Source organism: Fringilla coelebs, assembly GCF_963513975.1.
Source record: "Fringilla coelebs genome assembly, chromosome: 3".
Lineage (NCBI taxonomy): Eukaryota > Metazoa > Chordata > Aves > Passeriformes > Fringillidae > Fringilla > Fringilla coelebs.
The window spans coordinates 83,790,310-83,807,093 of record NC_140030.1 but is presented as its reverse complement, the minus strand read 5'-3'; the positions used below and the strand labels follow the sequence as shown (position 1 = coordinate 83,807,093).

Below are 16,784 nucleotides of genomic sequence, written 5' to 3'. Positions count from 1 at the left end.
TCCCTCTGTATTTGTGAAGCCTCTCATCGTGTCCTGTGTCCAGTTCTGGGCCCCTCACTTCAAGAGGGTGCTGGAGCATGTCTAGAGAAGGGCAACAGAGCTGGTGAAGGAAGGGTTTGGAGCAAAAGTCCTATGATGAGCTGCTCAGGGAGCTGGGAGTGTTTTGCCTGGAGAGAAGGAGGCTCAGGGGAACCTTGTTACTCTCTACACCTCCTTGAAAGGAGGGTGTAGCCAGGTGGGGATCGGCCTTTTTTCCCACGCAACTAGTGCCAGGACAAGAGGACATAACCTCAAGCTGTGCCAGGGGAGATTTTGGTTGGATGGTTGGAGGAATTTCTCTACAGAAAGGGCAATGAGATATTGGAGCGGACAGGCCAAGGAAGGTGTCACCTTCGGTGGAGGTGTTTAAGGAAAGATTGGCTGTGGCACTTACTGCTACGTCTAGCTGAAATGGTGGTGTTCGGTCATCGCTTGGGCTCGATGATCTCAGCTCTGCTCCATCCTGATTGATCCTGTGCTCCTGTGACCGCGGCCCCGCCCGCCGCGCTCCCTCCGGAGCGGCAGGGGCGCTGTGGGGCGCGGAGCGCGCCCGCCGGGCGGGGTTCCGCCGCCGTGCCGGGAGCGGAGCCGAGGGGAGCCGGCCGACACCGGGCCGGGGCCGGGCCGCAGGTGGGTAACGAGGCCAGGGCGGGCGCGGAGGGCGGGCCGGCCCGCGGGCGGCAGCTCCCTGCTCGGCGAGGGGGGGCGAAGGCTGCGCCGCGCTGCCGGCCTGCTCACTGCGAACGTGGCCGCCGGGCAGGGAGGCGGCGCCGGGGCCACGCTCGTCCCGCACCCGGTCTCTCGCTGCTTCTCCCGCCGGGCCACCGGAGCCTCGGGCAGAGAAGCCCCGGAGCGGCAAGTGTAGGGCTCGCCCCTCCCGGGAGCCCCGCGCCGTACCCGGGACGGAGGTGCCCCACGGCCGGCGGGGAGCGGCGGGGTGCCCGTGCCTCTGCTCGTGGCCCCTGGGCAGAGGCGGCAGTCCGCCCTGTGGGGACAGTGGTAGGCACCCGTGCGACCCGGCTGAGTGCAGGGACAGGGACAGGAACAGGGAGCAGACACGACATGCCGAGATGTTACTGTGGGCTTGTCAGCTCCAAGCTTGCATTTGACCTCAGCCCTTCCAGGCGCTGCAGGCGCGCTGAAGAGTATCAGGGCTGTAGGCAGGGATCTTTTTCAGAGCCGGGACCCAAATTGTCCATGCCAGGCAGAGGGCTGGGTGCCAGCCCGGCTCTGAAGCGGTGCCTTTGAGAGCTGCCCTTGCAGTGCCCAGGGGAGCAGCGGCCGGCTCTGTTGTCTCGGCTCCTGGGTTGCTCCGCAGAATAAGGCTCCTTTCATGCCTCAGCATGTTGCCTGCTCAGCCCCCCCGCTTTCTACCTGTAACACTGGCGTCCCTGTTCCTTCCCAGCCTCGGCAGAGAGGGCAGGAGCTGCTGCACTGAGTCAGCTCTCAGGGCCTGGGAATTGCTAGCGCAGGCATAGAGAGCCATTGTCCCTCCGTAGCCTCCTCTTCACGGTCGCTGTGGGAGAGCGGAGCTGATTCTCCGCCCATGGCAGCGCTGCAGGAGCTGGCGGGGTAACAGCAGGCGCAATCGTGCTGAATGGAGCTTGCAGTCCCTCTCAAGTTGCAAATGTGGCAACAGACCCTGTCATTTCTATCTGACTTCTGCAAAAGCGAACGGCGTTTCTGCACCCCACCGTCAGCCACAGTTACTTAATACGGACAAATCCAGGAGCACTGAGTGCTTTTTGCATCCCACAGCATCTGTACAGCCTGCAATGGTGCCCCTGCATCAGGAGAGATTGAGTGGAGGTGTCAGACTGTCTTTTCCAGGGGAGGGGGGAGACAGAGAACCGGGAAGCAGGCAAAGAAATCCACCCCTAGCCATGTGCACCTCTCCCTGGTCTGGGAATTTCAATGTCTTTTAAGTCACAGAAGGGAGTTTTCTGGGTGAAACACAGCCCCAGCTTTGGTCAGGTTATTGAACTTCAAGGCCTGGCACAGTAGCTGAGGATGAGAAAAGTCCCTGAAGTCTTTCCCAAGAGGTTGATGGGAGTGCTTTCTCATGAAATGGCAGGGGACTTTCTTGCCTTTCAAGTCCTTAAAGTTTGTAATTTTCTAAGTAAAGTCCCTAAGTTTGTAAATTTCTGAGTTTTGTGTGGAGGCTACTAGAGGTCACAGTAATACAACATTGGGGCCAGGTACACCCCTAAATAGGGCCTAAATTCCTCTGACTCGCTTGTTTCAGGTGGAGGAGGAATTAACATCTCTGTCCTTTTCAGTCACAGGAGCTTTTCTGGTGTGTGTTTATGTAGCCAGCTCACAGCACTCTTACCTGGTCCCCAAGGCAACTAGGAGGCTTTTTCAATTGAGGGAACTGGGGCAGGGATGTAGCATGGACCAGGGAAATGCTGTACCCTGATGCAGGAATCTGCAGCTTGCTTTGTGAGGGAGGATGCAGGTGGCCTTAGGTGTAGGAAGTTGTTGCCTGCTTGCTCATTCTGTTGAGTACCTGGTGCCCTTGAATATTGCAGGTTTGCCTCTGTGAGAGAAAGGACAATGAAGGGAAGAAGAACTCCTTCAAGGACTATTAAAGCTGTTTTAAAGCTGGCTAGATCATTTCCTTCAGCTACAGCTGAAGAATATCAGCTATGCCTCATTGTATAGTCCTAGTAAAATCCCAACCAGCTGGTAGGAAAGTTCCTTTCCAGCCTTGCTTTCTGGCAGTGTTTTGCCAAGCAGGTGAACCCTGGTAATTTCCTCTGAGCTGTGAGGAATGCCTTGGCACACTTCCAGGACTGCATGGGGAGGTAGGGGAGGCCGGCAGCCCCAAACCCTGCCTCTCATTCACTCACCTGGTGTAGCTGGAGGGGAAAGCTCTGAACTGTTTGCTTCCAGAGGAAGGCTGCTCATTGCCACAGGCTTGAAACATGAGCTTCTAGGTAGGAGTAAATTCTTCTGTTCAGTGACCTTTTCCTTTTCCACCCAAAAGCTGCGCTAAAGTTTAACTTATAAAGGTGAGGTGTGAGGTGCTCCTTACATTTGGATTAAGAGTGTAGTCAAAACCAGACGGTTACAGCAGTGTTCTCTCTAATCCTGGGAATCCAGGGTTCTAAGTCCACGTGTTCCAGAGCAACCACCTTTACCAGAAGCAAACAGATATCTGGCCTGTGCTTTTCAGCTCCAGAGGACTCTTCCTACTCTGTGTGCTGCCAGCATCACTGTTGTCACTGCAGTGGATCTGGGTGGCCGTATTACGGGTGATGAGGATCAGGCTGGATGGTGGGTGGGTGTTACAGACATGTGGAGTGGAGCTGCTCGTGTACCAGTAGCCCACCACTTGCCTCTTTCTCTCTCTGCAGATTTTGCCCTCCTGCTGGCCTCCCTCCCTACAATGGCTACAGGTGAAGAGATTGCCCCTGCCCTGCAGGACTCGTGGGGGGACTTCTGGCTCTTCCGTTTCTTTGTTAATGCTGCTGGCTATGCCAGTATTGTGGTACCAGGCTTCCTCCTCATCCAGTACTTCAAGAGAAGGAACTACTTGGAGACAGGTAGGAATGGGAGCTTCCCTTCCTCAGCCTGCATTGTCAGGCTTGAGCTGCTCACAGAGCTGTGTCCCAGTGCTGTCCAGCTGGTATCCTGAAACAAATTTCTCTGAGGCCCCTGTGCTAGCAGATCTGGAGCCTAGTGAGGAGGAAGGCTTCACCCCAAGCTGGTGCAGCATGTGGTGCCCAGGCTTTGGTTAATGGTGTCTCCATCTTCTCTTATCCTGTTCAGGCAGAGGCATTTGCTTCCCTGTCATCAAGTCATGTGTGTTTGGCTCTGAGGTGAAGTCTGTACATCAGGACGATGGCTCCCTGCCACCCCGAGCAGAGCCCACGGAGTCCTCCACAGCCCGACAGGTCTTCAAGCTGCTCTTCTGTGCTGCTGGTCTACAGGTAGGGGTCCTGTGCATGTGTGGCTGTCCCATTCTGGAAGGAGGAAGTGGGCAGTGGGTTAATGACTGTCAGTTCCTTGGAGACCAAGCATGCAATGCTGCCCTTGATCAAGGCAGGGTTGGAGGATGGGACAGGACAGTCCACCTCCAAGAGCTGTGGAGGTCCATTTAGCTTTTGTCATTTGGGTTGGAGCATCCTGTCTGTCTGATCACAGTCCTCTAGAAAATTCTGTGATTCAGCAGGTTGTTAAGGCTGCTTTTGTTTCTGGCTCTCATGTGAGATCAGCACACAGTTTGAGCCTTCTTTTATCCCAGGCTCTCCCATGGGTCACTGTCTGGGGCTGATGCATTTTGCCTTGATGGATTGAATTTGAGTACTGGAGAGAAAATACTTAATTCAGCTACAGGTAAACAGGAATTTAAAATCTTAGATTCCCCAAGTCTCAGCCACAGCCTGAACATCATGAGGAAGGGCAACTTTTTTGATCTATGAGGACAAAAAATAGCAATGTGGGCAGTGAGATAGAAAAACCCAGGTGTCCTGCAGCCAGGAAACAACTCACTCTCTGGCTTACTCCCCCAGCATATTCAGATGTGCTGTGGGCCACCAAATTCTTCCATCTCTCTGTGTCTTACTTTCTTGGGAGATGTGTGATGAGAGGAAGTTTGTTACTTCTGTGAGGGGCTTGGTGTTGTTGCACCAAAAGTACTGGAGATGACAACCAGGACAATGATCATCCCTTGTGGACAATTTTGTCTGCTGGTTTTGAAACTAGAATTGATTTGGATGTAAAAACCAGGCCTAGGGAGCTGGAAGTGAAAAGCTATGCAGAGGCCACTGGGAAAACTGCCAGGACCTGCCGCAGGGAGCTGGCACCAAAACCGCAGCTGTGTGTCAATAATGTTCCCTGATTCGGTCAGTCTGGTTCCACAGGCTTAAAGCAGCTCAAAGCTAACTGCTACCAGGATGTTTGCACTGTGGGCTTTTGTCCCCTGTCCGCTGAGCAGGTGTGCTTTGGAACAGGATGTTCCTGGTTGTAACCACATGGGACAGCAGGTTCCCTCAGACGGCTGGAGTGGAGGGTGGTCCCTGTCTCCCAGCGTCTCAGGGAAGCATTGCCATGCAGAGGGTGAGCAACACCGGGGAAAGCAAGGATCTCCTGGGGTCTGGCCTTCCTGTTGTTGCTGGCAACTGCTTTTGTGGGTCCTGACTCTGCCTGTGCTCCTGCTGCTTTGCAGGCTTCCTACCTCACATGGGGTGTCCTCCAGGAGCGTGTGATGACGAGAACATACGGTGCCACTGAAACAGACCCTGGAGAGAAGTTCAAGGACTCCCAGTTCCTCGTGTTCATGAACCGCATCCTGGCCTTCACAGTGGCTGGTCTGTACTGCGCCCTGACCAAGCAGCTACGCCATGGGGCTCCTATGTACAAATACTCCTTTGCCTCCCTCTCCAACATCCTCAGCAGCTGGTGTCAGTATGAGGCACTCAAATACATCAGCTTCCCCACCCAAGTGCTGGCCAAGGCCTCCAAAGTGATCCCAGTGATGATGATGGGCAAACTTGTGTCACGCAAGAGCTATGAGTACTGGGAGTATCTGACAGCTGCTCTCATCTCCGTGGGGGTCAGCATGTTCCTGCTCTCCAGCTCTCCTAACAGGACGGTGTCCACCGTCACCACTTTTTCTGGCATAGTGCTCCTGGCTGGCTACATAATCTTCGACAGCTTCACCTCCAACTGGCAGGACGCTCTCTTCACCTACAAGATGTCTCCCGTGCAGATGATGTTTGGTGTCAATGTCTTCTCCTGCCTTTTCACCGTGGGCTCGCTCTTGGAGCAGGGTGCCTTGCTGGAGTCGCTGCGCTTCATGGCCCGCCACTCGGAGTTCACCGCCCACGCCGTCCTGCTCTCCGTGTGCTCTGCCTGCGGCCAGCTCTTCATCTTCTACACCATCAACCAGTTTGGGGCAGCTGTCTTCACCATCATCATGACACTTCGACAGGCCTTTGCCATCCTCCTCTCCTGCCTCATCTACGGGCACACTGTCACTGTTGTGGGTGGGCTGGGCATAGCTGTTGTCTTCATGGCCCTCTTCCTCCGTGTCTACGCCCGCAGCCGCATGAAGAAGCGCAGTAAGAAGCTCCCACCTGGTGAGACCCCTGTTCAAAAGGTCTAAGAAAGCTGAGGCCATGGCATTTAAGCCATGCCTGCTGTCCTGACTCCACTTGAAGGCATTTGCTGGATTTCTCAGAACCCACTGAGAAGAAGAGTGGGGTATGGATAGGCAGGACCAGTGACTCAGTTTTCCACCTGCTTTTCCTGGGAAAGGGGCTGGAACAAGCCCAGGAAACAGTCTGGGCTGACACAGCTCCAAACCTTTCCATTTGCCTTAATAGGTCAAAGACTTACAGCCAAGGCACAGGCCTGGGGACACCACCAGCATGGGGCTGCTGGTATTCCTGCCCCACCTCTGTCTTGCGGCTTCTCCCCAAAGTCACTGATGAACAAGGGAACTCTTCCCTAGCACAGTCTTGCCTCTGGCTAATGCTCCTCCATTTCTGTTAGTACTACAGAGCTTGGCAGGAGGAAAGGGCAAGCAAAACACTAGGTTTCTTTCTGAAATACCTCTGAGTGAGGCAAGTCCCAAGCTGAGCCCATCGAAGGGTGGTGAGTGCTCTTCCTCCATTCCAGGAGGGGCTCTGGGTAGTACAGGCACAGCCAAGGGAAGGACTCCCAAACCGTCCTACCCCAGGCCTGCAGTCTGCTCTGGGAGGGCACTGCAGTGAAAGCCAGTACCTCCCATGTTGGTTTTATTGATTCTTTACCCCTGCTCCAGGACACTTTTCTTTGCCCCCTCAGCTCAGGCTGATTTTTATGCAGTACCTGAGCTGGACAGTTCCCAAGGCTTGCAGAGTCCTCTGAGGTTGGTTTTTGGTTACATCTGCTGCTGTTACAGGCCAAAGGCTGCACTGCCCAGAAGCCCCAGCACCACTTTGGGGTCCCTCAGTGCCATGGTTTCTGGGCTTTGCAGTTGCCATTCAGACAAGCACAAACAAGCCCTCTTTTTCCTGCCACCTGGAGGCACTGGCCCTGGTTTTCCCAGGGGCTGGCTGGCTAGAGTCTGTGCCTGGAGGGTTGGGACATGGGGCAGAGCCCGCTTGCGGTGCCTTGTTCCTGCTCCACAGACAGCAGGGGACAGAGCAGTGAAAGCTGTTCTTCCCCACAAGCCTGGGTTTTATCAGTGAATCCTTTTCTTGTCAACACAACCTGACTGACAAACCAGCAGGTTTTGGTACTTTTGCAAGGCAACTTTTTTCTCTTTTTATTTTATTAAATTAAAAATATGCTGCATATACTGCCATGGGTGTAAATGTGGGTTTTTTGGGGTTTTTTTTGTTGGTTGGGTTTTTTTTCCATGTACCTGGAAGGAGGGAAGAGATTTCCAACTTTTCCTGTGTCCCTAGTCTCTCTGGGACAGCAGAGTTGTCTTTCCAAATACAGGTGCTTCTCTCTGTCTTTGCTGAGCTTGGTATCAACCAGGGTTGCACTCAAAGCTGTAAGGCCTGACAGGAGATCCTTGTACACACAACTGGCGAGGACAGCCAGGTTAGGAATGCTGCTTATGTTAGTGGGCAGGTGAAGGAGCCATTAGCCTGAGCCTAGTTTGGCTCCTAGGTTCTCTGCATGATGCGACTTAAGGAATTCCCAGTGGGTGTAGCTACCAAGCTACCAAGCTACAGAGGCCTGCTGAGCACATGGCAGTCAGGGCCAGCGGTGCTGTAGCACTTTGTAGGGTGTACTGCAGCAGCCAGAGCCAGGAGAGGCTTGAGGTGTGGAAGGTCCATCCTCCTGGTACATGTGGGAGGCCTGGTGAAAAACTGTGGAGGCAAGGGTGAGTCTGGGGTCAGAGACAGGACTGGGACATAACACAGTGAGGAAAAGGGGACACTCACATGAGGGTTACAAGAGAATCAGAGGAGGAGATAAGGGACAGTGGTGACTTAGCTGAGCCTGAAGGGATACCAGAGCTGGTGCTGAGCACATCCCAGGCTTCAGAGCACTTGGCTCTCCAGCAGTTTTATCAGTGCTCCTTTTCCAGCTCTGAGGTTTCAGAGGTGCCTGTACAACCTCACAGCTTTTCATCCTGCCCTACAAATTCACTCAAATGTCTGCACCCACCATCTGCTGACAGACTGAAAATGGAATGTGATTTCCTTTGATTAAAAGCAAAACAACAAAAAAATCACATTGCCAGGTTAGGAATGGGATACAATGGGATAACCTTTCTAATTTAAATGTAAATTTAAACAAAACATTAGTGGAAAAAAAAACCCAGGACATTAACTTAAAAAAATTAATTTTTACTGATTCACTATTTGGCAACACGTGCTATTGAGAGAGAAATCCTGGTTTTAAACAAATTTGCTAGCTCAGCTCCACCACTGCCCTAGCAGGCTGCACCCACACAGCTGCCACACTGGCAGCACAGTGAGTGTCTTGGTTTGCAGAAAGGGATTCCAGCAGGCTCTGCTGAAGATGGATACTGGCTAAAGCCCATTCTACTTTGTGCCTGTGGCAGCTGGCATGTGGGCAGCAAGAGAACTTAATGCAGCAAGAGAAGTTAAATGTCACTTTTCTCTGACAAACCCCAAGGGTCATTGTGGCCAGGGGTGACAAACCTCACAGAGTGTGAGCTCAGTGCAAGGGGCAGCTCAGTCAGAGGCAATGTCCCAGGCTTCTCATCAAGGACACAGATGGAAAGAAGGCAGATACTGCCCAACATCCAATGGCTGCAGAAAGCCAGAAGGGCAGGCTGGAGGTGAGAGGAAAGGAGTTGAATCTTTGGCCCAACAGCTGAAGAGAGGCAGCTTGACTACAGTCCTGTGGCACTCCGCACCCTGCTCCACACTGCAGTGCAACAGGCAGATGGCTCCTGACACTGTCCTGCCCCAGAAGTGCTCAGATCAAACCTGCCAGCAGCAGCTCAGGCCCTGGCACAGCTCACCCAGCTGATCCACACAGATTGGAAATTTGCTCCCAGACTGGGGGGCATGCAGCTCTCCAGGTGGAGAACTACTGCTCATTGGAGATGACCCCACCTGCACAGTAGGTCATGTGTTCCTTCCACCCACTTCATCTTGCCAGGGCATGGAAGAGATAAAGATCTCCTAAAGCAGGGCTCAGACCAGCATTCAGGGCACAGACCAGCAGAGTCCACTGCCCTCAGGCCCAGGCTGAGACATTTTCCTCAGCAGAGTAGGCATGAAACACAAGGGACCCACCATGTAAATCATCAATTCTTTAATTCCAGTAGAACAAAACCTCAGAAAAATAATCAAACAAAACCCAACCAAAATACATTATGCTATCCTGGGGCTTCAGGGAGGCAGCAGTTTGCAGGAAGGGCTCTCCCACCCCAATGGAGTAAGGACAGTGTTTGATGCCTACTGGTAACATGGGACACTCCATGAAGGAGAGAGAGGGGAAGCCTGATGCCTCCTCACACCTCCACTCCCCATCAGCTGTTCCTACACAAGCAGAAAGACACAGAACAGACAGGCCTCAGGCTACCTGAATCACTACTAACAAACAGGGAATCATGCCCTCCTGCACCCTGCCAAAAACAACCCCAACCAAACACAGCCAAAAGAACAGACACCACCAAGAAGTCAGTAGCAGCTGGTGGGAGCAGACCATCTTCTAAGCGAACATGATAGAGCAGAGGTCTGGCAGGTGAAGGAAGAACCTTCCTCCTTTAGTCTACCTCCTCCATGCGGGATGTATCTTCATCTCCCTCCAGAGGGGGGATTTCCTCAGAGACAGCTGCACTGGGCTCCTCTGCAGCCACCTCATCTTCATCTATGCCTAGGAGAGGGGAGGAAAGGAAGAGATAAGCCCTCCAAATGACCCCTAATCCCAGATGTGCAGCCTATCCCAGAGCAAACCTGGCCCTGCCCCCAGCCTGAGGAATGGGGCTATTAGCATCCAATAGTTCACAGAATCATAGAATATTCTGATTTGGAAGGGACCCACAAGGATCACTGAAGTCCTGCTCCTGGCTGTACACAGGACAGCCCCAAGAATCACACCGTGTGCTTCAGAGTGTTGTCCAAACACTTCTTGAATGCTGGCAGGCTTGGTGACCACTTCCCTGGGCAGTCTGTTCCTTGGCCAATCACCCTCTGGGTAAGAATCCTTTAACTAATATCCAACCAAAAATATCCTCTCCTGACAAAGCTTCCTGACGTTCCCTCAGGTCCTGTCACCGGTCACCACGGATATCGATGCAGGCCCCTCTGCTTCCCCTGGCGAGGAAGCTGTACACTGCAATGAAGTCACCACTTGTGACCGTGTTCGCAGGGGTTCCAGGATGAGGGAAGAGATGAGAAAGTTGACTCCATGTTCAGAAGGCTGATTTATTATTTTATGATATATATTACATTAAAAACTATACTAAAAGAATAGAAGGAAGGATTTCACCAGAAGGCTTAGCTAAGAATAGAAAAGGAATGAATAACAAAGGCTCGGACTGACCAAAACAGTCTGAGACAGGTGGACTGTGACTGGCCATTAATTAGAAACAACCAAATGAGACCAATCACAGATCCACCTGTTGCATTCCACAGCAGCAGATAATCATTGTTTACATTTTATTCCTGAGGCCTCTCAGCTTCTCAGGGGGAAAAATCCTAAGGAAAGGATTTTTCATAAAACATGTCGGTGACATCCACTCAGTCTCCTTTCCTCCAGGCTAAAAACTAATAATTACAAATCAACATTGTTACAAGTTATTGTCAATTCCAGCACTAATCCTGAAGCAGTAGCATCTTCCCAGTAACATCTACACTAGTATATATGGATCTTACCTATGCCATTAGAGTGCACTCCTTAGCCAATTAACTACAAAAGACTTATTACACCCAGCACCACAAAACCTGGAGTTTAAGTCAGGAGAATGTGGTTTAAGTTATGAACATTTCTCTAGAGAAAAATGCCGTAAATCCAGTCAAGTCACAACTAAAGCAGTTGCAAGACTCTAGAGCTCATCAGTTTCCAACCCTGCAGGTTGCTGTTTCAGTATACTCTGAACAGAAGATTGTACTACCACACACTCCCCTTACCTGCAACTTGACTAACAGAACACCCTACTCCTACTGAGACTAGGCAGCACAGAGTTACTAACTTAGTTGTGCCAAGCCACAGCACCTTCTGACTTACATTTTTAGCTAAACGGTGAATTTGGAGGAAAAGGCAGTGTGCAAGCACAAGCTGTTTCTCCAGATGGGTCACATAACCCATGACCGACTTTTCACATTTACTCTGAAGGAATAAAAAGCCTCAGCTTGTCATCTGAACATCCTGGTGGTGGCTCCTGGTGTTGTGGAGGACAGGGCAGTCCATCCACAGTCCTGAGCCCTCCTGAAGTACCTTGTTCCAGGTTTACACTTTCTCCTGGCCACCTTGTGTACAGAGCCACTTCAGCACATCACAGCAGCATGGCTCCCTTACTGGCCTCCCCCTGCCCAAGACACTAGCCTGACCAGTTAATGTGCTTTCGGGCCTGCTGCAGACTTGAGAAGTTGCATGGATACTTACCGAGCCCGAGTTTGATCATCCTGTAGATGCGGTTGGAGTGGGTCTGGGGATCTTCCAGGGAGAAACCAGAGGACAGCAGAGCAGTCTCAAAGAGTAGCACCACCAGATCTTTAACAGCTTTGTCATTCTTGTCAGCATCAGCCTTCTGGCGAAGGGTTTCTACAATTGGGTGGTCAGGGTTGATCTCCAGGTGCTTCTTGGCCATCATATAGCCCATGGTAGAGTTGTCCCGCAGTGCCTGAGCCTTCATGATGCGCTCCATGTTGGCTGTCCAGCCATAGGTGCTGGTGACAATGCAGCAGGGAGACGAGACCAACCTGTTTGAGACTGTGACCTGCCAACACAGCCAAGGGTTAGCTGAGCAAGGCCCCCATAAGCCCTGGACTGGGCCCAGCCACAGCACACTACAGCCCAAGTCTTTGCCCCTGGTTCACCTGGGGACACCCCAAAGCAAGCAGAGATGCTCCAAGCAGCTCCAGGACTGCTGCAGATTAATTTGGACAGCTCAGCCAGCACTTAGAGCACCCACTGCATGTTTCCCACACTTACCCTCTCCCATCAATGCACGTATTTGGGTCAGTGCCCCTCGCCTGCAGCCTGGCTGCTTAGAGCAAGATGGTGCATGCTGGGACCTCCAGTCTCCTTTAGCGGCTCCTCTGCAGGAGATGAGAGGCATGCATTGAGCGGGGGCCCTCACCTGCAGCACGGAGGACCCAGCCCTCCTCCCTCCAGCGAAGGGCTAAGTTCCATGCCCATCTCACCTTCTCCACCTTCTTGTCCAGGATTTCCTTCATAAGTTTGCAGAGGTTCTCAAACTTGGCCTTGCTCTCCTCCATCTTTTTTTTCTCTTCCTCATCCTCAGGCAGCTCCAGCCCCTCTTTGGTGACTGATACCAGGGTCTTGCCATCAAACTCCTTGAGCTGCTGCACGCAATACTCATCGATGGGCTCTGTCATGTATACCACCTCAAAGCCACGCTTCCGCACACGCTCCACAAAGGCTGAGTTAGCAACCTGCTCCTTACTCTCCCCTGTGTTTGTGGAGGGTAGAAATGAAACATCACCAAGCTTAAGAGCTGGTTACAACAAGACAAACACCACCAGTCGCTTGGGACCCCTAAAATAAAACTGGCAGCAGCCAGGGTTCTAGGCCTGCTGGCCTTTCCCCAGCCCCCAGGAAGCCCTGCTCCTGAGGATGTAATTCAACAGGGATGAATGAGTTGTAATTCAACAGGGATGACCTGCTAAAGGCAGCAGGAAGTTTAGAGTTCATATGCAGGTCACCTGCCTCTGCTTTGCTAGGCTCAAAGGAGCTCTGGCTCACCTGTGATGTAGTAGATACTCTTCTGGTTCTCCTTCATACGGGACACGTACTCAGAAAGTGAAGTCACCTCATCGCCTGACTGGGACGTGTGGTACCGCAGCAGCTCCGAAAGGCGCTTTCGGTTGGTGGAGTCCTCATGGATGCCCAACTGGGAGCAGAAGAGATGCATGTTGTCTCCAGGACAGGACTTGGATGCACTTGGCCACCCCTGAGGCACAGCCATCTATCTGCCCAACACCTGATCATGTGAGTGTTTGGCCTAGGGCAGCCAGAGGGGACAGGCGCAGACAAAGCCACTCTGAAGCATTTGCAAGACCCACTCCCTTTATCCTAACACCCACGCAGAGGAGACACAGCACAGGAACAAGACTGCTCCTCAGGCAGATGGGTCATGGGCCCTTCCCTCCTCCAGGTGTAGGGTGCCCAACTCACCTTCAGATTCTTGGAAAAAGCTTCATAAAATTTCTTGTAGTTCTCTTTGTCTTCTGCCAGCTCAGAAAAGAGCTCCAAGCATTTCTTCACAATGTTTTTGCGGATCACTTTGAGGATCTTGCTCTGCTGGAGCATCTCACGAGAAATGTTCAGAGGAAGGTCCTCCGAGTCCACAACACCCCGGATGAAGTCTGCATAGGGGGAATGAAAACAGGTGTCAGGTTAAGGATTCTGAGCTCCAACACAGCAAGAAAAGAGCTAAAACACTGACTGCTATGCACCCACACCAGTTAGTGCCTCATCCAGTCCCTCTGTACTGGAAGTGGTACCACAGGCTGTAGGGATCCCAGCTCTGCACTGGGAGGCTGAGGCAGGGGGCTCTTACTTAGGTATTCAGGGATGAGCTCGTCACAGCTGTCCATGATGAAGACTCGCCTCACATACAGCTTAATGTTGTTCTTCTTCTTCTTGTTCTCAAAGAGGTCAAAAGGAGCACGGCGTGGGATGAAAAGCAGGGCCCTGAACTCCAGCTGCCCTTCCACAGAGAAGTGCTGTGGAACCAGGAAAAAAAAAATAGCTGCTGGGATGCTTCACTTCTCCTTTCTCCAGCTCCCACAGCAGGGAGACTGAACTGCCACTCCTCAGCACTGGGGCTGGCAAGGGGGCACAGCAACATCTCTAGCATCCAAGCACAGCCTGTATTTCCTCCTGCTCAAGCCCACTATCCCCTATGTGCCAAGGTCCTCTGGCATACAGCAGGCTTGGACAGAGAAATCAGTGCTTCTCTGAGACCCCACATCCTCCTGTCTTGCTTACAGACTGCCACTGCCAATCCTTCCACCTGCATGGGAGTCACAGTGCAAGTTGCTCCATCACCAAGTGGCCTGAGAGCACTCAGTCCCACAGAGGCACAACCATGTGGTGAGTCTCGATAAGGGCTGGAAAGGGCCTCTCCCTGGAAGGCAGGGTAGTCCAGCACCCACCTTGACAGCCAAGTGGTCCTCCCAGTCATTGGTGAGGCTCTTGTAGAACTCGCCATACTCCTCCTGGGTGATGTCATCAGGGTTGCGGGTCCAAATTGGTTTGGTCTTGTTCAGCTCCTCCTGGTCAATATATTTCTCCTTGATTTTCTTGGTCTTTTTCTTCTTGCCTTTGTCTCCCTCCTCCTCCTCATCAGAGCCCACATCCTCAATTTTGGGTTTCTCTTCATCTTTGGACACTGACTCTTCTTCCTTCTCATCTTTTTCCTCCTCTGCTTCATCATCACTGATCTCTTTCTCACGTTCTTTCTCCAGCTGTGAAGAAAGAAACAAGCAATAGTCAGGTTTAGCCTGAAATTACCAAGGATCCTTTAGCTCCAGTTGAGAAAAATGGTATCCTCCAAAGCCAAACAAATGCATCATCTAGAATGGAAGCTCTTGGAACCAGTCCTCAAAAGCCCCTCATCATGCAACCAAAAGCTGTGTCTGAGAAAAGTGGCAGGAACCCTCCTTTTTCCATGGCTGATTTAAGATGATCTTCAGCTGCAAAGATCAAAGGCCTTTAGTGTGGCTGCATATCCACCTCCTTCACCTCCAGTAAGCCCCCAGCCTCAAACCACCTTTGGCCACAGAAGCTGAGAGCACCACTGCTCAGTACCCAGCAGCCAGGAACCACAGAAGGGACCAAAAGGGAGCGTACACTGGGCCTTTTCTGTGCTCCTGTTTCAAACACCATCCACCCCTGCCTCCAGCTTTCCATCTGGTCCCCACAGCCCTTTCCTTACGTACATAGAGCGTGATGGGGTAGCCAATGAACTGGGAGTGCTTCTTCACCACCTCTTTCACACGACGCTCCTCCAAGTACTCAGTCTGGTCCTCCTTCAAATACAGGATCACTTTGGTGCCACGTCCAATGGGCTCACCTGCAGTGCGGGGAGAGAAACATCAGCATTTCAGGGCAGAGAGCAAGCATGACCAGCTCCTCAAGCCTAAACATTATGTGATAGCCAGCATTAGCCAGTGTGACTGACAGTGTAGCTCTAGGGAGCACCAGCGAAAGGGGAGCTGCTGGCAGGAAAACGTGTTTGGCTTTTTGTACAATACGCACCGTGGTCAGTTCGGACAGTGAATGAGCCCCCAGCTGACGACTCCCAAGCATACTGCTCATCGTCATTGTGCTTGGTAATGACAACCACCTTCTCAGCCACCAGATAGGCAGAATAGAAACCCACACCGAACTGCCCAATCATGGAGATGTCTGCGCCAGCCTGTGAAAGCAGAGAGCAGCTGCTGAGAGTAGGGTGGAGGTAGAAAATGTCTGTGACTGATTCACAGCAGCAAAGAACTGGGTCAAGCACACACAGAGAAACATGCAAGTGCCAACAGGCAACCAGCTCTACCCTGAGCTCCTCCCTGGTGTTGGAAAGATAGGGGAAGCACACTTGAGTAGACCAACCTTTCCCATGGCAAACAAGGCAGGAGGGCCTTTTTATTGTTTATTTATTATTTGTACATTCAGTGCCAGCCTGTTACCCAGGGAACCCATGCAGCCAAAGGCAACCCACCTGCAGGGCTTCCATGAAGGCTTTGGTCCCAGATTTGGCAATGGTGCCCAAGTTGTTGATGAGGTCTGCTTTTGTCATCCCAATGCCAGTGTCCACCAGGGTCAGTGTGCGCTCCCGGGGGTTGGGGATGATGTCAATTTTCAGGTCTTTCCCACTGTCCAGCTTGGAGGGGTCAGTCAGACTCTCATAGCGGATCTTATCCAGGGCCTAGGGGAGAAAGGGATGCTCGACACGCACTCCCTACTCGACAGCCTCCTCCACCCCTCCCCTACACAAGCCTTCCCGGAGAGCCAGGAATCGGCCTCTCTCCCGGCACCCCTGGAAGGACACCAGCCCAACCCCCCAGCAGAGGAAGGAGCCCGCTCCCGCCCGGGCTCACGTCAGAGGCGTTGGAGATGAGCTCCCGCAGGAAGATCTCCTTATTGGAATAAAAGGTGTTGATAATGAGCGACATGAGCTGGGCGATCTCCGCCTGGAAGGCGAAGGTCTCCGCATCCTCCTCCTCGTGCTGCACTTTCTCGGGCATCTACAAACCAAACACATGCCTATTTTCAGTGCATTTTCAGGGCATGAGAGCCAGAGAGGGGGCGGTGGGGGCATCAGGCCCAGACCCAGCCCCAACCCCCGTCCGGTCCCTACCGTCTCGGGCGTGAGGGACCGGCGAAAGAGCTACAGGCTGCCGCCGGCCGCTTTTTATAGGCACGGGCCGAGGGGGATGCTCACGACACGCTGTATCCTTCCGCCTTAAAGGGGTCTTAGTCAGCGAACCACAGGTCGATGGTGTATGGGAGGCACCGCCGTTGCCATTTAGCGGCTGCCATGGCGAGGGCGGGCGTGCAATGACTGCTCGGCTTCATGCTGCCGCTCTGTGGTCGCCAGCCGCGGCTCCCCGCCGCCCTTCGCCGCGTCGCTC

The 16,784-nt window shown here is 52.7% G+C and overlaps 2 protein-coding genes across 3 annotated transcripts; one reads left to right on the top strand and one right to left on the bottom strand.

Annotated features, from left to right (window-relative positions):
* The first annotated feature begins 577 nt into the window (after positions 1–577).
* Positions 578–7,362, top strand: SLC35B2 (solute carrier family 35 member B2). Its single transcript, XM_084202142.1, has 4 exons — positions 578–669; positions 3,399–3,587; positions 3,814–3,974; positions 5,213–7,362. Exons 2-4 carry the CDS (start codon positions 3,431–3,433, stop codon positions 6,149–6,151), a joined length of 1,257 nt encoding a protein of 418 aa, XP_084058268.1. The 5' UTR covers positions 578–669; positions 3,399–3,430; the 3' UTR covers positions 6,152–7,362.
* Positions 7,363–9,261: 1,899 nt separating this feature from the next.
* On the bottom strand, positions 9,262–16,523 carry HSP90AB1 (heat shock protein 90 alpha family class B member 1). Of its 2 annotated transcripts, none has more exons than XM_084201973.1 (12): positions 16,511–16,523; positions 16,251–16,397; positions 15,872–16,078; positions 15,415–15,574; positions 15,096–15,229; positions 14,310–14,621; positions 13,712–13,877; positions 13,327–13,517; positions 12,895–13,042; positions 12,333–12,601; positions 11,572–11,905; positions 9,262–9,840 (listed from the first exon to the last, which is right to left on the bottom strand). In XM_084201973.1, the coding sequence occupies exons 2-12, from the start codon at positions 16,395–16,397 to the stop codon at positions 9,731–9,733; spliced, it is 2,178 nt and encodes a 725-aa protein (XP_084058099.1). In that variant the 5' UTR covers positions 16,511–16,523; the 3' UTR covers positions 9,262–9,730. The 2 variants fall into 2 exon arrangements, 1 of the variants encoding a protein (XP_084058099.1); XR_014616004.1 differs by lacking the exon at positions 9,262–9,840 and adding an exon at positions 12,121–12,227 and having other exon boundaries at positions 11,774–11,905.
* Positions 16,524–16,784: the final 261 nt, after the last annotated feature.